The sequence below is a fragment of the Microplitis mediator genome, chromosome 11 (genome assembly GCF_029852145.1).
Source record: "Microplitis mediator isolate UGA2020A chromosome 11, iyMicMedi2.1, whole genome shotgun sequence".
NCBI lineage: Eukaryota > Metazoa > Arthropoda > Insecta > Hymenoptera > Braconidae > Microplitis > Microplitis mediator.
Window position 1 is genome coordinate 396,487 of NC_079979.1, and position 21,019 is coordinate 417,505.

Consider the following 21,019-nt stretch of genomic DNA (forward strand, 5'->3'; position numbering starts at 1 on the left):
TCCATGATACCTACGTGACTTTAAAATTCGAAACTTTTTTGGTATTGAAAAGTATTCAGAAAGATTAAAAATATCAATTCATTCGAATCTTTTCCAATTCCTCGGAAGTTTAGAAATTCTTTTATTATTTTGGGATTGAAAAGTATTAATTTTATGTCCAAATGAAAACCTTGGGGTATCCCTAGCAGACCTGAGTTACCGTAAATTCACGGTAATTTTACCGTAAATCTACCGTAGAATACCGTAAAATTCGAGTAGATTTACCGTAAATTACGGTAAACCCACCGTAAATTGCGGTCAATCCACCGTAATTTACGGTTGATCGGTACTTTACGGTGGATTACCGTAAATTACGGCGGGTATACCGTAAATTTACCGTCGAATACGATAAATCTACCGTTAAAAATTCGGGTGGATTACCGAATTACCGTAATTTACGGTGGATTACCGTATTTCCGTATTTTACGGTAAATCCACCGTAAATTGCGGTAAATCCACCGTAATTTACGGTAAATCGGTACTTTATGGTGGATTACCGTAAATTACGGCGGGTGTACCGTAAATTTATCGTCGAATACGATAAATCTACCGTAAAAAAATTCGGGTGGATTACCGAATTACCGTAATTTACGGTGGATTACCGTATTTCCGTATTTTACGGTAAATCCACCGTAATTTGGGTCTGTTAGGGATAGAAAGTATTCAAAAGTTAATTCTCATCTTTTTCAATACTTTTCAATGAATATTTATAATCAGGGTTGATTTTATTATTATTACGATTATGAAACATATATATATATATAAAAATAAATTTTTTAAGTTATCGTTATTGTAATTAAAATTATTTAATTACTATAATTTTTTTTTTCCACAGAAATAATTTAATTACAAAATTTTATACATTAAATTCAAAAATTTATTACTATCACTATCACTATAACTATTATTATTATTAGGAGTAGTAGTAATAGCCCTGATTAAAAATATTCATTGAAAAAGATTGAAAATTATTTCAATTCTTTTCAATTTTACGGAGGTTTTGGAAAGTATTGAATGGAATTGAAATTTCGATCATTTGAATACTTTCTAATTCTTAAAATGGAATTCAAAAGTATTGAAAAGAATTCAATTTTTTATCATTTCAATACCTTCCAATATGGAATTATTTTGGTATTGAGAAGGATTCAGAAAGATTCAAAATTGTCAATTCATTTGAATTCTTTTCAATCCTACACTCGATCCGAAATATCGGACTATTTTGGTATTGAAAAGGATTCGAAAATTTCAATTCTTCTCAATCCCATACGTGACTCCAAAATTCGAAACTTTTTTGGTATTGAAAAGTATTCAGAAAGATTTAAAAAATCAATTCATTTGAATCTTTTCCAATTCCTCGGAAGTTTAGAAATTCTTATATTATTTTGGAATTGAAAAGTATTAATTTTATGTCCAAATTAAAACCTTGGGGTATAGAAAGTATTCAAAATGATTCAATTCTCATCTTTTTCAATACTTTTCAATGAATATTTTTAATCAGGGAGTAGTAGTAGTAGTAGTAGTATAGATTGTAAATTTTTTTTTATTTTTAAATATAAATTTTATTTTTTTAAGCCGCGTAATTATTTTTAAAAAGTTACGACCGATAATAAAGAGAAAATTTTTTAAATACGATATCATAGCAATTAAAACTAAAAGTAATTATAAATATTTTCTGTCAATTGATTGTTGTAATAAAGAATTGTAATTTTTATATCTGAAAATAAGAGTCAGCTCGTGTTTTTTTATATAATATTTATAATTGCCGCGACTTAAAAGAGTTGAAAATAAATTTTGAAATTCAAATTTTTTAAATTTCGCGCCAAGTTGGCGCTGGCTCCGTGCAGCGCACGCGCGCACCGAATGCGGAAATCTCTCATAGTGTGGAGTAGGGGTCATAATTACGTTTGTTAATGGCAGATCAAGACGCTCTGATATAAAATAAAACATATAAAGTATCATTTTTAAAAAAATTCATCATGTCAGAAGATGAAGCTAACGAAATGTTTCATCCCAATCGTCCAAGACGAAAATTTACGAAGGAACAGCAAATGCTAGGTATGTTATTTTATTCTTTAGTTATTTAAATACGCGTGTGAATGTAGCAGACATCATACAAATTTAAAATTATAAATAAGTAGAGTAAATAATTTAAAAGGTTATGTCTAAAAAAAATGCACTTATTAATTTTTAAATTTTAGTTTATTAATTATTTATTCTATTTATCTATAATTTTGCAATACTGAAGTTAGCAGACGTCTAATAATTTTTGGATTTTTTTTTTAGACAATAAAACATAAAAAAAAAATATTTGAAAAAATTGCATCTGTAGTTTTTAAAATTTTCTACATGTGCATATTTTTAGTTTTTTTTTTCTTCAAATTTAATTGTTTAAAAAAAAATCCAAAAATTTTGAATTGTCTGCTAACTTCAGAATCATTGTCTGATGTCGGTTACATTCACATTCATTTAATATTTTATTTTACCAAAAAAAAAAAAAAATGACATTCTTAGTAAAATAAAGGGCCAGTTTTTCTATCAAGGTTTGTTTTTAATCCGGGCTTAAATTATTATTCCTGGTATTTCGCTATATCATTAAAATACCTCGGGATTAAAATAAACTCTGTAGGAAAAACTGGACTTAATTTATTGTAGAGTAATTTATATTTTCATTTACAATAAATTTATTATATAATTACAGGTATGTGGGCAGATGACAGTGACGAGGAAGAGGAATTATCAAAACTTCCGACGAGAGGATTTAGTAAAGGACCTAAAAATTACACGGCGCCAGTTAATTTTGTAGCGGGTGGTATTCAGCAAGCCGGCAAACCAAGTGAAGATAAAAAGAAGGACAAAGATAAAAATAACGAAGAAGATGACGATGATCAAGACGTATCGAATACTTCAAGTGACTCAGAAGAAGAAGCACCTCCACGGCCGTCTTTCTCGATTAACGCTGATGCCGTGGGTGGAATCGCCGGGTTGAGAAAAAAACGCGCACCAGTAAATCCGTCTTTGATGAGAACTGGAGTAGGCAACTGGGAAGTCCACACCAAAGGTATTGGAGCCAAACTGCTGCTCCAAATGGGTTTCGAGCCTGGTAAAGGGCTGGGTAAATCTTTACAAGGTATCAGTGCTCCAGTGGAAGCACAAGTACGACGTGGACGTGGTGCCATTGGTGCTTATGGCCCCGAGAAGTTGGCAAAAGTCCCGCAAGAGAAGAAGGACGAGGATGCCGAGAAGACGAAGGAGTTCAAGGCCAAGTTGTCGCAGTGGCGAAAGACTGATGGGGTACCCAGTAAAAAAAAGACCAAGTACTCGTACAAAAGTATCGATCAAGTTCTGGAGGATGGAAAGTTAAGGCCGAGCATAAACACTTCAAGTAGTGACATGAGTCGTGTGAAAGTCATTGACATGACGGGTCCAGAGCAGAGAGTACTGAGCGGCTATCATGCCATCGCTGGTCAGCATCGTCCTGATGATTCCAGTGTTGAAACTGACAAAAAATCTCTTGCAAACTTTGAACTACCAGAGCTGAAGCACAATTTGAATTTGATTGTTGACATGTGCGAGCAAGACATCATACAGAATGACAGAAAAACTAGACATTTGAGTGATAGACTGGTTGATCTTGAAGCTGAGCTGAAGACCATGGCGAAAATAATTGATCAGGATGACCAGACGATCAATACCTTGAATAGAGCCACAGCAATAGTTGAGAACTTGGTGATTAATGATAAGGATATGAGTTTGGAAGAGACTGCGGAAGGTTTTAAAAAATTACAGGACGACTACTACGATGTTTATAAGACATATGAGCTTGGAGAACTCGCTAGCAGTCTGGTTGCGCCGAAATTCAAGAGTTGTCTAGCTAGTTGGAGCCCGCTGCTGGAGCCAATACGATATTTAAAGGAAATGAAAGAGTGGAAAGACATCCTGAGCATTGGAAATAATGTTATACAAGCCAGGACTTCAATGAGTCCATATGATCAGCTGATTTGGAATGCATGGATGCCGTCTGTTCGCGGAGCAGTTCAACAGTGGACATGTCGACAACCCGACCCGCTTATTGAATTGATTGAAAATTGGATGCATTTGATACCCAGCTGGATTATGGACAACATACTGGAGATACTGGTGCTAAATAAACTTACACTAGAAGTTGAAGAATGGAATCCCTTGACCGACACTGTGCCCATTCATACCTGGATCCATCCCTGGTTACCACTGATGGGTAATCGTATGGATACTTTGATATATCCAATAATTAGACGTAAACTTGGATCAGCGCTAGGAGGTTGGCATCCTTCTGATAGATCAGCAAGACTTATGTTAGAACCCTGGTCTCAAGTATTCACTAAAGGCGACATGGAAGCTTTTCTAGTCAAAAACATCCTGCCAAAACTACAGATTGCATTGTCTGAGTTTATCATCAATCCTCACTCGCAGCATCTGGATAATTGGAATTGGGTTTATGATTGGGTGGCCATGCTACCGGTTCACACGATGGTCGGGCTGCTAGACAAGTTTTTCTTCCCAAAATGGCTGCAAGTATTGGCGCTGTGGCTCAATCATTCTCCAAATTATGACCAGATAACGCACTGGTACATGGGATGGAAGAAAATGCTGAACGACAGACTATTGGCTGAGCCAGTCATCAAAGACCATTTCAAGAAGGCGCTGGATATGATGAATCGAGCTGTGTCAACTCCTCAAGGCCTTCAACCTGGTGCTGTTGAGCAAGTTTCTTATTTGACGAGTCTTGAAAGAACGCAGCCAGTTCCTCAGATCCCTGCTTCGGCTCAACCACGTATTGAGGTAAATATTATTTCGTTTATTTTTTTATTGTTTACTGACAGATTTTTATTAATTACGTTTTTGTTACAGAGACTCGCAGAAGCTGTACGTACCGCTTCGCAGATACCTCTAGGCTTCAAAGATCTTGTGCAGAAGAAGTGCGAAGAACGCGGGATTCTGTTCATGCCGATGGCGAACCGATATCGCGAAGCTAAACAAGTCTACAAAGTTGGCAACGTACAGGCCTACATCGATGGCAGCGTTCTTTTCGTCAATCATAAAACGTCTAATTGGGTTCCGACTCATTTAAACGCTTTACTAGACATGGCGGAACTCTAACCAATGGTAGGAAATTTCTAATTATAAATATTTGTCATTTTTTATAGACAAATTGTTGTTATTTAGTTTTTTACTTTGTCGGGAAAACGATTGAATGCAGGCCAACTCCATAACTTTTTATTTTTTTTTCGTTAAATTAATTAGATATAAAAAAAAATGCTCGATTAAGAGTATTCAGTTTTCACAATTAAATTATTCACGATAACATGCAACTATAAGGTGAATGTCCCAATACCGGAACGACGAAAGGTATACGACTGATTTTTATCGTTTTAAAAATATTCAAATAGATTATAAACGAAATAATTTATTATATTATATAGAATAGACATTTACCTATTCAAAAATAATCAAATTAGTTCATTTTTCTCAAATTTAATATAGAAGAAAAAATTTTTTTCTATGACACCCAAAAGATCCAATACCGGAACGCTGAAATAACTTTGTCCCAATAACGGAATTCGGTTGTCTAATACTGGAGCAGTAAATAAAATGAGTTTTTTTTGCATTTATCCCTAGCAGACCTGATTTACCGTAAATTTACGGTAATTTTACCGTAAATCTACCGTAGAATACCGTAAAATTCGAGTAGATTTACCGTAAATTACGGTAAACCCACCGTAAATTACGGTAAAACCACCGTAGATTACGGTAAATCCACCGTAATTTACAGTAAATCGGTACTTTACGGTGGATTACCGTAAATTACGACGAGTATACCGTAAATTTACCGTCAAATACGATAAATCTACCGTAAAAAATTCGAGTGGATTACCGAATTACCGTAATTTACGGTGGATTACCGTATTTCCGTATTTTACGGTAAATCCACCGTAAATTACGGTAAACCCACCGTAAATTACGGTAAATCCACCGTAATTTACGGTAAATCGGTACTTTACGGTGGATTACCGTAAATTACGGCGAGTATACCGTAAATTTGCCGTCAAATACGATAAATCTACCGTAAAAAATTCGGGTGGATTACCGAATTACCGTAATTTACGGTGGATTACCGTATTTCCGTATTTTACGGTAAATCCACCGTAAATTACAGTAAAACCACCGTAAATTACGGTAAATCCACCGTAATTTACGGTAAATCGGTACTTTACGGTGGATTACCGTAAATTACGGCGAGTATACCGTAAATTTGCCGTCAAATACGATAAATCTACCGTAAAAAATTCGGGTGGATTACCGAATTACCGTAATTTACGGTGGATTACCGTATTTCCGTATTTTACGGTAAATTCACCGTAATTTACGGTAAATCGGCATTTTACGGTGGATTACCGTAATTTATGGTGAGTTTACCGTAATTTGGGTCCGTTAGGGATATTCATAGTGAAAATATTAACAATTATTAAATAATATTAATGTAAAACGAGTGTGAATGTAGCAGACATCAGAAAAATTTACAATTATAAATAAATAAGGTAAATAATTGAAAAAATAATATTTATAAAAAATGCACTTATTAATTTCAAAATTTTTTGAATACGCATTTTTTAAAATTTTATTTTATTAATTATTTCCTCTATTTATTTATAGTTTTAAATTTGTTTGATGTCTGCTACATTCACACTCATAATGTAAAATGTATTTAAAATTTTTAAATGATTAAATATTCAATGAAAATAAATATTTTGAACTGAAGAATAGAAACGAAATAAATCATCTGAGGTTATACTATAAAAATAAATGTAATATCGGATGTTGTGGATATTGGAATATTAAGGTAATCACAAGAAGATGTAAAGTGCGTGCGGTCAAAGGTGCAAGATCATTGATATATATTAAAGTAAAGGTTTATTTAAAATGACAACTTAGTCAATACAAAAGGACGTCTTTACATTGAGAGGGTTCGACTTTAACTACTCTTGTTTCTCCACTCCAAACCCTGGGTACAATACCCCCAGTTATCCTCACACTCACAATCGCACACATTCTTACATTAGTTTTTCATATTTTACTTTCCTTAACATTCATAACCATCTCTAGTTGCAATGGAGGTCTGCTTATTTTCAACCGGGCACTTTTATGACCCGGGCCCGTCCTAATCCCTGAATTTATGACCTCCGTCCTCAACTCTCACTCACGCGGTCACTTCCGTCATAAACCACCATTCGTACTGCATTCTCACATGTTGTTTATTTCTTAACTCAACTTACAAAGTTTTTAACACACACACATATTGTGATGGTGGGATGGTGTGCAGCCAAGCTGCTATACTATCACTATTATTATTGTTATTACTATGACTAATTCTTATATTACTATAACTATAATTACTTAAAACTAGTATTATTACTACTCTTAAAACTAGTACTAGGAACACACAAAAAACAAAGTTCTGGTCCGCTTGGCTGCACACCATCCCACCATCACACCCCTCCTACCTCAGCAAGAAAAGAGGTTAGCTAGCTGACTTCTTTTCTTCAAGCTCGTTCAGCAACTGGTGGACCGTCTTGTCCATCGCTTCGACTTTCGGTATCGGGGTGTACTTATACCGTGTCACCTTAAATAAACGTAATGCCCCTTAAATAATCGTATGCGGTGAATACAGCTCGTCTAGCCACTACTTTCGGCCTTACTTCGGCCATGGGTGTCAGAGAGTCTACTAGTCGCTCCAGTGGTGTCCGGATCTTTCGTGGTGGCGTAAACAGATCTCCCGGTAGAGACTTAAAATGGTCCGGGTACTCGGACAACAGTGGCGCGTTGTCGTACTCGAGCCAGGCTGCTGTGGGCTCAAATCTTTCACGTTCTTCTTGCTCGATCTCGGCCCGCAATTGTTCTTCACGGGCTTGTCGTAGTCTGTCATTTATTGCCTCACGTGACTGGTCCTGGCTGCCCCGGTCTTCATCTGAGGAATGCTCGTCCTCGTTCTCGGGGTCTTCATTCAGAGGATCATCGTCTGAGTTTTCTATGTTGTCCAATTCAGCTTCGGATCGGTCGAGATCGAGTAGAAGCTGATCATAATGGCCGGCGCGACCCGCGTTAGCTGTACGCGTCTTGGTTAACTCGGAACGTAGTAAAAATCTTAATTCGGATAGTGTCGCCCTCGGTTCGATATCAACGCGGTATTTCCGGAGTTCTTTAATGAGGGCGTCTTTTCGTAGCGATCATACCCACAAGTTATTTAGTACATTCATTCCACTCGCGATACTACATAAATAAAAAATTTAACACAAAATTTTATTTTTTACATAAAAAAAGAAATTAAAGCTGAATAATGAAGGTATCCGATCCTTATAGTGGTTAAGCAAAAATAATTTTTTCCACGCCCGGAGACCAAAAAAAAAAAATTAAAAAAATTTGAAAATTTTTTTGTCGCTGGTTTTTCTAAGATTACTCTAAAACCACTGACGCTAAAAATTTTTGAAGTTCTAATCCAAAAAATAGATACTTGGAGCTACAATTTCCTTTTTTTTTTTTTCTTGTACGACCATTTCTCTCAAAGTCTGAGCCTGTTGAAAATCGCCTAAAAATTTAGAATTTTTTTTTGATCCTTTAATTTTTTCCATTAGTGTATTATAACAATAACGAGACAAAAAATAAAAAATAAAAAGACCTGTAAATAATAATATAATATTTATTCTAGAATAAGGAATTAATGATTAATAATTAATAAAAAAAGATTTCTAATTCAATGAATATGATTAAATAATTTTAAAATTAAAGCTTTATATTTATGTATGTTTATATTCAAGTATATATAGATTGTAAATAATTACTGTATTTGTAAAACATAAATATTGTTGTTATTAAATGTTTTAAAGATATAAATTGAGAATAAAAGACTGGATATTAGAATATAAGAAACAAATGCTTTTTTTTTCACTATTTATTATGTAAGTTTGATGTATAATAATAACAACGAACATTCTAGATGATACAAATTTTGATTATTACTAAATAAAACAAAACCATAAAATTTGGATATATCAGTCTTTCATACCTGAAATTTTCAATCACACGTTTATTTATTTGAACCAGTTTTTGGTTTCATTGACCCATAAAATGTAATTTTTGATTCTATAACCTTTATTAAATACATAAACATAGATAGAAATATACAGTCGGACCTCGTTATAAAGCTATCATTCTGTCTTTTTGCTAAACCATGTATTGCGATAGTTTGAGAAAGAAAATAATAGTCTTATAACGCGATCTGACAGTAGTTATTGATTATCTACAAGGATTAAAGGTTTAATAAAATGAAAAATAAATAAATCTTATTATTTGTGTAGGGGAGACCGGGGCAAGGGTGCCCCCCTAAGCTGGTTATTACTTTTTGTGGCTTTCAACCATCAGATCACTTTACTTTTTTCTTATTTTGAACAAATTTGTAGATATTATGCCGAAACTCTGAAAAAAAAATTTTTTTTCGGGGCAAGGAGGTCCTCCAAAAAAATGATAAATTTTTTTTTAATTGTTTTCATCGTTAAGAACATATTTATTTTTCTTGAATACAATTTTACTTTTATATGACTCAAAAAAAATTTTTTAAGGTGTAATAAATCGTTCCCCCACGATTAGATTAATTAATAACGATAATTAAAAAAAAAAAAATTCTATATTTCTTATTCGTCATTATTTTTAACCCAAAAAACGTGTTTTTAAATTGCACGCCTCGGAAGCGAAGCGGAGAGGTTGTGGTTTATAACCGACCTGTCAAGGTCACACGATTTCCACTCATTAAAGTGCATATATTTTTTTTCTATTACTCTTACACATTATGAAAAACACATCAATATAAAGCTGAAACACTAACAAATAATCCTGATACTTTTTTTAATTTGTCTAATATGTATTAATATAAAAAAAAGTTCATTAAAAAAAATTTATCGTGGACGTCCATTAGTCTGTGGTTAAAAAAAACGGCGTGGTACGGATATCTCGAGAACGACTTGACGAAACTACTTAATTTTTTTTTCAAAATTTTCAGAAATAAGCAAAGAAGGTTCCTTTCGAAAATCACTACTGTAGGCCTTCTCGTTTTTTTAAAAATAAATCATTACGGTTAAAACCGGCAATCTTACATGTAAACAAACACACACTGCCGCCATTTTTCATTAGGAATGTTCTCCTTATTTATTTTTTTTTTTACTTTTATTACCGTATATTTACCATGAAAATTTCTATGGGAAAAGAGCGGGATATTCAATTTTATTCGAAATTTAACTTTTAAAAAAAAACATAACATGAGCTTTCGAGGCGTGCACTTTTGGATTTTCCAAATTTTTTTTAAATTATGGATAGTTTTACTTTATTCAACAATTTATCAACTAAAAAAAATATCAGGTTTGGTGTGGTCAATCTTCCCCGTTGTTCCAATAAATACGGCAAAGGTCAGTCTCAACAACTTGCGGAATATCTCCTGGCAGATAAGGTGACACTGGTGTCTTATCGATACTATGCACATATCGAGGCGTGCACTTTTGGATTTTCCAAATTTTTTTTATTAAAATTATAATCCATTGGCTTTTTTTTGCAAAACTACGGATTGAACTAATGAATTTATTTCAAATAATTATTTTTATACATATTTAATTTTTAGGAAACTAAAATATGGAAAAAAAAATACACAAATATTATTAATCGGAAGTTTGATTTTTATTTTTCCAAAAAAAAAAACATTTTTATATTTTTTTGTTTGTAATCATTCATCGAAATGACAAATGCCGCTGTTGCAGACATAGCCACCACAGCAGTCTCTTCCTGCAGCTGGGCCGCACTAAAAAATTAAAATTAAAAAAATAATTTTATATTTTTTTTATTTAATTCACTAGTTAAAAAATATAAATAAAATATTTATGCTCACTTCGGCACGTAAACCAGCGCATGCGTCTGCACCAATAGCCAGTAGTGCGATTAATAAAACCAGCAAAAATAATTTGGACACCATTTTTTTTTCAAGTAGTTGATAATTAACTGAAATTTAAAAATATTTTGATGAAAATTTATCTATTAAATTTTTTTACATTTTGAAAAATTTATAGTTTGTAGGAAAATTGAGAATTAAGGGCGGGTTGGGCTCAAATAAAAGGTGGGAGTTCAAGAAACATTTTCTATTTATCTTTGGTCGAATTTCAATTAATAGCTTTCGAGATATCGATCTATATATAGATTCATATAAAAAAATGGAGTTTTTTGGGAATCAAAATTTGGATTAGAGATTGAAGGACGAGGTTGAGCTCAAATTAGAGCTCAAGGTTTGAGGAACATGTTTTATTTTCGATAAATTGAGTTTTGATCAATAATTTTCGAGATATCGATCTATATAGATAGACGAAGATTTTTGGGAAATTCAAAATTTGAATTTAAGTAAAACTTGAAAAATTTGTAACTTCTAGGAAAATTAAGATTAAGGCTTGTTGTTGGGCTCAAATGAAAGGTGAGGGTTCAAAGAAAAATGTTCATTTGTGCCGTATCGTTTCGACCAATAGTATCCGAAATATCCAATTTTGAAGGTAATTATTTTAAAGTTAAATTGGAAAATGTAATAATAATATAATTTTTAGTACTTACCAACTAATGCAAGTATTCTTGGATTATATGTAACACTTGTTATATATCTCAATATTTATAGTAACAGATTTCCATAAAATTGTCACAAATGTCAAAAGTTCACGGTCTTTATGTTAGAGATTATCCGCGATTTTATAAAAATATTTATAATTACGGAATTTAAAACTCCATAACTTGTTGCGTCATCGAGATTAAGACTTGTTTTCATCTAATTCTTAGAACAAGACCTTTGATTACGATTTTTATCTTTCCTTGACCCAAATCCGATAATAATTTTTTAAGACATTCGTTTTTTTTTAGTTTACAAAAATTATTTTCAATTGGAGTGGGGGTAAAGAAATTTCTTCAATTTTGTAAAATATTATATTTTTATTTAATATTCAGATTTCATACACTGAGATAATTAAATTTTCAAAGTTATTGACAGAAGCTCTCTCGCAAGCCCGGGAAAAAATGATCAGACCTGACCATGCCTGTTCATGAATGATCAGGCCTGAAATTAGACCTGATCATGCCTGTTCATGTATGATTAGGCCTGAAATTAGACATGATCAGGCCTGATCATACCTGCCCATGCCTGTTCATGTCTGAAGCGTTAAATACGCTCATGCCTGATCATACCTATCCATGCCTGTTCATGCCTGGTCATATATGTTCATGTCTGTTCATGGCTGTTCATGTCTGCTCATAGATCTAAAATTTTGTTGACCAAGAGTCTATCACGTATAAGATTTTTATTACTTGAAGTTCATACGAAACTTACTTATCAACTAAATCTCTTAGGTCAGTGGGTAGCGAGTTACACTTTCGAGCGCAAGGTCCACGGGTCAAATCCTGCACACGCCCGAATTTTTTATTTTTTTTATTTTTATAGCAATAATTATATACATGTATAATTGAATATAGTTATACATAATTATATATAATTATATAGGGCCATTTTTTATATAAAATTTTTTTACCCGGATGGGCATGAACAGACATGAACATACCTGATCAGACCCGTACATGCCTGATCAGGCCTGGTCAGGCATGGCCATTTTTCATGTCTGATCAGGCCTGAAGACTCATGCCTGTTCATGTCTGATCAGGTCTGATCATTTTTTCCTGGGAGTACATGAAATTTGTACTAATATTTTAAATAAAAATCCTATTAGAATATCAAACGTCCAGTAGAGATACAGAATATTATTATCATAACTAATGTTAATCTTGTTATTGATGGCTACAGATGCGGGTGGATATCTAGAACATGTGGTTACGATAATCTTGATGATATGGGTTAGAATAAGAATAATTATTTTATTTGTTAATTAAAAATAAATATATAAATAATACTTTTTTAAATATTAGTGATTTTTGCTCAGGTACATGTATCAAATTAAAAGTAGATTTCGGAAATTGTTACGGCTGATTAGTGCTACCTAATTGTAAAAATTATAATTCATTGACATTTTTGCACGCCTCGGACGCGATAGCGGGAGAGGTTATGCTCTATAATCGACTTGTCGTGAAAACGGGATTTTCCTACCTTTAATCATTTCTTCTAATTTCATAAATCACGTCTGTGCAAAAAAAAGTACACCAATGTCTAGAGAAAATTCTAAAGAATAATTTGGATTTAATTAAAAATTTTATTTAGCTACACTATAATAAGAAAAAAATTATCTAACATGAAACTAGTTGGACGTCAATTGGGATGTCCGTGTGTGAGCAAGATATCTCTCGAAAAACTCAATTAATCAGTCCAATTTTTTTTTCAATAACTTCAGATTTTAGTAGAATAAAAGCCTTTTAAATATTACTACTGTAGTCCTTCTCGTTTATTTATTATCAATTAAAAACTGAAAACTGATTATGTTTACTAATGCTTAATCCGCCATTTTCCCCCATAAATATAAGTAGGCATGATTATCATGAAACTTTGCTGATATTATAAGTCTCCACTTTAACATCCCTAGCAGACCTGATTTACCGTAAATTTACGGTAATTTTACCGTAAATTTACCGTAGAATACCGTAAAATTCGAGTAGATTTACCGTAAATTACGGTGGGTTTGCCGTAATTTACGGTACATCGGTACTTTACGGTGGATTACCGTAAATTACGGCGGGTATACCGTAAATTTACCGTCGAATACGATAAATCTACCGTAAAAAATTTGGGTGGATTATCGAATTACCGTAATTTACGGTGGATTACCGTATTTCCGTATTTTACGGTAAATCCACCGTAAATTACGTAAATCCACCGTAAATTACGGTAAAACCACCGTAAATTACGGTACAACCACCGTAAGTTACGGTAAATTCACCGTAATTTCCGGTAAATCGGTACTTTACGGTGGATTACCGTAAATTACGGTGGGTATACCGTAAATTACCGTCGAATACGATAAATCTACTGTAAAAAATTTGGGTGGATTACCGAATTACCGTAATTTACGGTGGATTACCGTATTTCCGTATTTTACGGTAAATTCACCGTAATTTCCGGTAAATCGGTATTTTACGGTGGATTACCGTAATTTACGGTTGGTTTACCGTAATTTGGGTCCGTTAGGGATCAGATAATTTTTTTTTTTATTATATCGTGTGACAAATCGACTTGTCAACTGTTATCCAATTAACTAAATTAAAAAAAAAAATAAGGAATGTCTAGATGTTTATTAAAAAATTTTTTAATAAACAAAAAACATTAATAATTAATTTTATTATAATATGAGCGTTCGAGGCGTGCACTTTTGGATTTTCCAAATTTTTTTTGATCAACTATGGATTGAAATAATAAATTTATTTCGAAAAGTGATTTTTATAACTATTGAATTTTTAGCGAACTAAAATGTGGGAAAAAAAATTACACAGACATTTTTAATCAGAAGTTTAACTTTCATTTATTATTTTTATTTTTACAAAAAAAAAAAAAAATGAATTCATTTTTCTAGTTTTTAAAATGATGCAAAATCACAAGAGCCGCCTCTGCAGACATAGCCGCCACAGCAAGATCTTCCTGAACCACACTAAAAAAATAAAAATTAAAAAATTTATTTTGGATTTTGTTATTTATTCCAGTGGGAGTTAAAATATAAATAAAATATTCATGCTCACACTTCCACGTAAACCACCGCAAGCGTCTGCACCAATAGCCAGTAGTGCGATTAATAAAACCAATAAAAGTAATTTAGACATCATTTTTTTTTCAAGTAGTTGATAACTAACTGAAATTTAAAGATATTTTGATACAAAATTTATTTATGAAATTTTTTTTTCATTTTTAAAAATTTATAGTTTGTAGGAAAATTGAATCTAGGGACAGAGTGAGGTTCGAATTGAAAGTGAGACTTCAGGGACCAATTTTGATTTTTGGTTAATTGAGTTGCGACCAATAGTTTCTGAATTATCAAAGTTTGAAGTTCAGTTTACTTGTCGCACGCAAAAAATCGAATAACGCCCACAAATGTCGTGGAAACAGTTGCATGGGCAAACATCTATTTGGCGAACAAAAGAGCGTGCGCTAAGATAGCAAACAAAATTGCACGCCTCGGAAGCGAAGCGGAGAGGTTGTGCTTTATAACCAACCTGTCAAGATCACACGATTTCCACTCATTAAAGTGCATATATTTTTTTTCTATTACTCTTACACATTATGAAAAGCACATCAATATAAAGCTGAAACACTAATAAATAATCCTGATACTTTTTTTAATTTGTCTAATATGTATTAATATAAAAAAAAGTTCATTAAAAAAAATTTATCGTGGACGTCCATTAGTCTGTGGTTAAAAAAAAACGGCGTGGTACGGATATCTCGAGAACGACTTGACGAAACTACTTAATTTTTTTTTCAAAATTTTCAGAAATAAGCAAAGAAGGTTCCTTTCGAAAATCACTACTGTAGGCCTTCTCGTTTTTTTAAAAATAAATCATTACGGTTAAAACCGGCAATCTTACATGTAAACAAACACACACTGCCGCCATTTTTCATTAGGAATGTTCTCCTTATTTATTTTTTTTTTTACTTTTATTACCGTATATTTACCATGGAAATTTCTATGGGAAAAGAGCGGGATATTCAATTTTATTCGAAATTTAACTTTTAAAAAAAAACATAACATGAGCGTTCGAGGCGTGCACTTTTGGATTTTCCAAATTTTATGGAAACTATTCCCATAATGCATAGCAAAAGTTTCCATAATATACTTTCTGTGTACGTAAATTATTCTAAATGAAATTCCGAAATATAATAATAATATAATTTTTAGTACTTACCAACTAATGCAAGTATTCTTGGATTATATGTAACATTTGTTAAAAATCTCAATATTTATAGTAACAAATTTTTATAAAATTGTCACAAATGGTCAAAGTTCACGGTTGTTACGTCCGAGATTTTCCGCGATTTTATAAAAATATTTTTATTCTCAGAATTCAAAACTCTATAACTTGTTGCATCATCGAGATTAAAACTTGTTTTCAATCTAATTCTTAAAACGAGACCTTTGATTAGAATTTTTTTTTTTATATTGACCTAAATCCAATGATAATTTTTTAAGACGTCATTTTTTCTTTCTGTGTTTAAAAGAGTTAATTTCGGTTGGAGTGGGGGTCAAGAAATTTCTTCAATTTTGTAAAATAAAATGTTTTTATTTCATATTCAAATTTTATAGTAATAAAATATACATTAGACTGATTAAAAAAAATCGAATAATTTTTTTTTTCTTCATTATATCGAAAATATTGTTGGAAATGACAAAAAAAAATACTGTGAAAGTTTGAGCTCTTAATATTAATATTAACAACTGCCGCATCCCAATTTTCTATTTCCCGTTTAAATAACATGGGAAAATTTATTTTTTAAGCTTTGGAATTTTGTAGCTCACGGTGGGACCAATACTTTTGAATGTTCGAGACATATTCTTATGGGAAATTTGACGCTCTACAAAAAAGGTCTCTTATAATTTTTCGATATTTTTATTTCTTCAAAAGTAATTCGAAGTTAAAGTTAGATTGACGATAAATTTTTACATTTTTTAAATTTTTTGACGCAACCATCAACTTTATCCGAAAATTTCAGAGGACATTTTTTGTAGAGCATTTTATTTCCTACAACTTCTCTTAGAGAAAATTTTCGATATTTCACTTAAGTCGTATGTTATCTGCAATTAACTGAAACTTTTCTTAAATAATCTAAATTTTGTTGCTTAAAATTAATTATATTAAATTTTCAGTTAATTGCGAATAACTTACGACTTATGAGAAATATCGAAAATTTTCTCTGAGATAAGTTGTAGGAAATAAAATGCTCTACAAAAAATTTCCTCTAAAATTTTCGGATAAAGTTGATGGTTGCGTCAAAAAATTTAAAAAATGTAAAAATTTATCGTCAATCTAATTTTAACTTCGAATTACTTTTGAAGAAATAAAAATATCGAAAAATTATAAGAGACCTTTTTTGTAGAGCGTCAAATTTCCCATAAGAATACGTCTCGAACATTCAAAAGTATTGGTTCCACCGTGAGCTACAAAATTCCAAAGCTTAAAAAATAAATTTTCCCATGTTATTTAAACGGGAAATAGAAAATTGCGATGCGGGAGTTGTTAATATTAATATTAAGAGCTCAAACTTTCACAGTATTTTTTTTTCGTCATTTCCAACAATATTTTCGATATAATGAAGAAAAAAAAATTATTCGATTTTTTTGAATCAGTCTAATATACATAATAAACTCCGGGAGATTGTTTTTTGACTTTTCTTATTCCGAATTTATCGCCCTTTAATTTAATACCAGTCATCATAGGGCTTTACATTAATAGATAAAAGTTTTTTAATGAAAATACACGGTGTCTCGGCATCTCTATTGTTATTTTATTATTCATTTAAAGAACGCGGGTGAACTGAGCTTTTTTTATTATTATTTTCGTGATCTACTGGATTTTTTACATATGGTCAATAAAAAAAATCTGTCTATCGGTTGACCCTGCGGGCCAGCTCCAAAACTTCCCGCCGTTTTCGAGTCTACTCGATTCTAGTATTAATATTGATAGTATCAATATTAATACTAGAAACACCTAAAATATTTTTGACAACAGAACGATTTGGATAATTACTGACTATAGCCAAACACGACGCTGGATTGTAATGGTACTACATCTTGCTTTCGTGCGCATGCGTAGCCACGAATTTTATTTTTTCATAAAAGTGATAGTGAATTCGAAATTTTTAATTCATGGGAATTTTTTTCCAATAACAGTTAAATCTCCTCTTTTCAATTATTTTCACAGACCCAAAAAAATCGTTAAAATAAGATATTTTCGGCAATAAATAATAAATATGGATGTAAATAATGATAATTTTTTGTTAAAAAAAAAAAAAAAATTTATTTTAGTTCAACTTTGACCTTGAATAACTTTGACGGAAGTGATTTTTTTGAAAAATTTCAGAAAAAATTTTTGTAGAACGTTCAATTTCCTACAAAAATAATTCGGTGCCGCGGCAATGTATCAACTGGCTTTGCAAAGAAAAAATTAATTGCAAAAAGTACGAAAACCCCATGTTATTTAAATGGGAAATAAATCGTGTTTGCGGCACGGGTTATTATCAATATTAAGAGCTCATATGGGTTTCATAATTTTTTTTAGGGCATTTACTAAAAATTTTGAGGGCGCTGCAGACTCAAAAATCAATTTGGGAAATAACGGACACCCTAATATACATACATACAGACACTCGGACATCATTCTGAAAAAAGTCAGAAAAGCTTCCTAGGATCTCAAAACGTCGACATCTGGTGAAAATTCGATTTTCGTAAATCGGACCGAAACCAATAACTTCCCGAAAATTTGAAAATTTACAATTTTCTTAGCGGGAAGTTAAAAAATCCATTTATTAATTCCCCCCAAACTCGGTTAAAAGTAAATTAAGTGGACTAAAAGCCCATTTAATTTCCCATGGACTTGCACTCAAAATATTATTATTTTCATTATTATTATTTTAAATTACAAAGTAATTTATATCGTATAATTTATATTACTGGCAACAAATTGATGATAAATAAATGGAGTTTGTGATAATAAATATTTTTATTAAGCTTTGGATAACTCTTAACACTTGACACGGAGACCTTAAACTTTTGACTTTAATAGTAATTTTATAAAAAAAAATAATAACAATAAATAGCGAAAAATGGGATAAACATTCACTAGTGTAGAAGAGCTTCAATTACTTGGTAAGTACTCGATTTATAATTATTTTTAATACTTGACTTCAAAATTCGATATTTTTAGACCCATTGCTAAAAACCCAACACACAAAAGATAAAAGTTTTTCCTTAAATCCTTAACTTTAATTTGAGCCCAATGACGACTTGAAATATAAATTTTCACATAAGTTATAAATTTTCAAAATTTCCACCTCCAGATTCAAACTTTGAATTTCTCAAAAATCTCATTCTATTTATATAGTTCTTTATAGATCGATATCTCGAAAACTATCAATCGAATCTTGATCAAAAATAAATGAAAAATGTTTCTTAAACCTTTGCCTTCATTTTAAGCCCAGCCTCGTCCGTAAATCTTTATAAGTTACAAAGTTACGAATTTTAAAGAAAATCGAAAGTTCTAAATCTTGATAAATTTTTAATCTTTGAATTTTCATTTACAGAAAATTTATAATTGATTCTAGAACAAGAATGTCAAAATTATTTATCATGATTTTTGTTATCGCACTGTTAACAATTGGTGCATATTCTCAGTGTGTGCAATTCGGTGGAGATGTAAGAAAAATATATATTTTTTTTTTATTGTCAAAATTTGAATTCATTTATAACAATAAACTTTTTTTTCAGTGCGATCGAACTCGGAGCAATTGTTGTCCTGGTTACAAATGTAATCTTATATCCCAAACCTGCGGTCAACAAGACTTCGACGATTATTAAAAGAATGATAATGATATAAATAATAAAAAAAATCGAAATTTGTTAGTAAAATTTATCTAAAAATGATTTATTTTATAATCCGATAACTCGGATAATTTTTTTTCATCAAATATAAATGAAGCAATAAATGAAATTATTTTTAAAATTGTAGTCTTTATTTTGAGCATTTTTCTGTAATTGATTTTTCCAAATTCTCATTCCAGACTGAAAAATTTAATTTCCTAAAAATCTACATGGATATATATTAGGGTGCGTCATTTCGGAGCAACATTTTTTAACTTCCCGCTAAGCAAATTGAAAATTTTCAAAAAAGGGAAGTTATTGGTTTCGGTCCGATTTTCGAGAATCGAGTTTTCATCAGATGTCGACGTTTTGAGGTCCTAGGAAACTATTCTGACTATTCCCGGGTGGACGTGTGTGTGTGTGTGTGTGTGTGTGTGTGTGTGTGTGTGTGTGTGTGTGTGTGTGTGTGTGTGTGTGTGTGTGTGTGTGTGTGTGTGTGTGTGTGTGTGTGTGTGTGTGTGTGTGTGTGTGTGTGTGTGTGTGTGTGTGTGTGTGTGAACTTTTTTTTGTCCGACGATATCTTTGAAACGGATGAACCGATTTGAACGTACTTGGTGGCGATCGAAAGAGCTCACCAAAACTTAGTCTTGATTAGATTTTGGGGTAAATCGGTCATGTAGTTTACAAGTTATAGAAAGAATAAAAATTGAAAATTTTTTTTTATTTTAGTTTTTTATTGATTTCTCAGAAACGACTTATACGATCAACTTCAAAATCTAATCAGCTCTAGAACTCAATAAAATACGTCGATTGCCGCCACAACCATCAAAATCGGTCAATTCATTCCTGAAATATCGTGAGAGAAAGAAATGCTAAAATCGGTTTTTTTTTAAAACAATGGCACACTAAAGTATTTTCGAGCTCGAAGAGCTCGAAAATGTATCCACAACAATGTTTTCGAGCTCGAGGAGCTCAAACAGCGGGAAGTTTTGGGGCTAGCCCGCAGAGTCAACTGATAGACAGATTTTTTTCTCATATTACCTTCTGGTTGCTATTCGACATGATTTTTGAGGCTCTTTCAATAGAAAATAATAGGAAATACTGGAAGAAAAAAAAAAATTTAAGTCCTAGACTCTCGACATAACCATGTCGAGGGGTATGTAGAGGGGTCGGACTCTTTGGGTCCGCCTGATATTTTTTTTTCTCATTTCCGATTAAATCCAATTGAAAACGTCCTATCAGATTTAATCGGAAATTTCTTATTGACTTTCAATCAGATTTAATCGGAAATTCAATTGAAACGAATTTTTTTGTACCCGGTTCCCATCTTAAATTGGAGTCTTCATAAGGTTCCTTAATTAAAATAAATTCAT

General features: G+C 31.9%; 1 protein-coding gene and 3 long non-coding RNA genes across 11 annotated transcripts; 2 read left to right on the top strand and 2 right to left on the bottom strand.

Annotated features, from left to right (window-relative positions):
- Positions 1 to 1,956: 1,956 nt before the first annotated feature.
- On the top strand, positions 1,957 to 8,792 carry LOC130677457 (tuftelin-interacting protein 11-like). Its single transcript, XM_057484226.1, has 3 exons — positions 1,957 to 2,094; positions 2,738 to 4,857; positions 4,927 to 8,792. The coding sequence occupies exons 1-3, from the start codon at positions 2,016 to 2,018 to the stop codon at positions 5,173 to 5,175; spliced, it is 2,448 nt and encodes an 815-aa protein (XP_057340209.1). The 5' UTR covers positions 1,957 to 2,015; the 3' UTR covers positions 5,176 to 8,792.
- Positions 8,793 to 10,772: 1,980 nt separating this feature from the next.
- LOC130677295 (uncharacterized) lies at positions 10,773 to 11,758 on the bottom strand. The gene is made up of 3 exons (XR_008991570.1): positions 11,710 to 11,758; positions 11,003 to 11,112; positions 10,773 to 10,915 (listed from the first exon to the last, which is right to left on the bottom strand). It is a non-coding gene; the product is annotated as an uncharacterized LOC130677295 (long non-coding RNA).
- Positions 11,759 to 14,577: 2,819 nt separating this feature from the next.
- Positions 14,578 to 18,441, bottom strand: LOC130677475 (uncharacterized). Of its 7 annotated transcripts, none has more exons than XR_008991619.1 (4): positions 18,427 to 18,441; positions 15,979 to 16,193; positions 14,818 to 14,927; positions 14,578 to 14,729 (listed from the first exon to the last, which is right to left on the bottom strand). It is a non-coding gene; the product is annotated as an uncharacterized LOC130677475 (long non-coding RNA). The 7 variants fall into 7 exon arrangements; XR_008991618.1 differs by lacking the exon at positions 18,427 to 18,441 and adding an exon at positions 17,639 to 17,653; XR_008991617.1 differs by lacking the exon at positions 18,427 to 18,441 and adding an exon at positions 17,516 to 17,530.
- LOC130677473 (uncharacterized) lies at positions 17,837 to 19,788 on the top strand. Of its 2 annotated transcripts, none has more exons than XR_008991610.1 (4): positions 17,837 to 17,851; positions 18,349 to 18,935; positions 19,370 to 19,481; positions 19,554 to 19,788. It is a non-coding gene; the product is annotated as an uncharacterized LOC130677473 (long non-coding RNA). The 2 variants fall into 2 exon arrangements; XR_008991609.1 differs by lacking the exon at positions 17,837 to 17,851 and adding an exon at positions 18,233 to 18,247.
- The last annotated feature ends 1,231 nt before the right edge of the window (positions 19,789 to 21,019 follow it).

Excerpts from the sequence above, each read along its gene's own strand:
- LOC130677457 (XM_057484226.1), top strand. The coding sequence starts at position 2,016 with ATGTCAGAAGATGAAGCTAACGAAATGTTTCATCCCAATCGTCCAAGA. Across the intron at positions 2,095-2,737 it reads GAAGGAACAGCAAATGCTAG|GTATGTGGGCAGATGACAGT; the intron begins GTATGTTATTTT and ends ATATAATTACAG. Across the intron at positions 4,858-4,926 it reads CGGCTCAACCACGTATTGAG|AGACTCGCAGAAGCTGTACG; the intron begins GTAAATATTATT and ends TTTTTGTTACAG.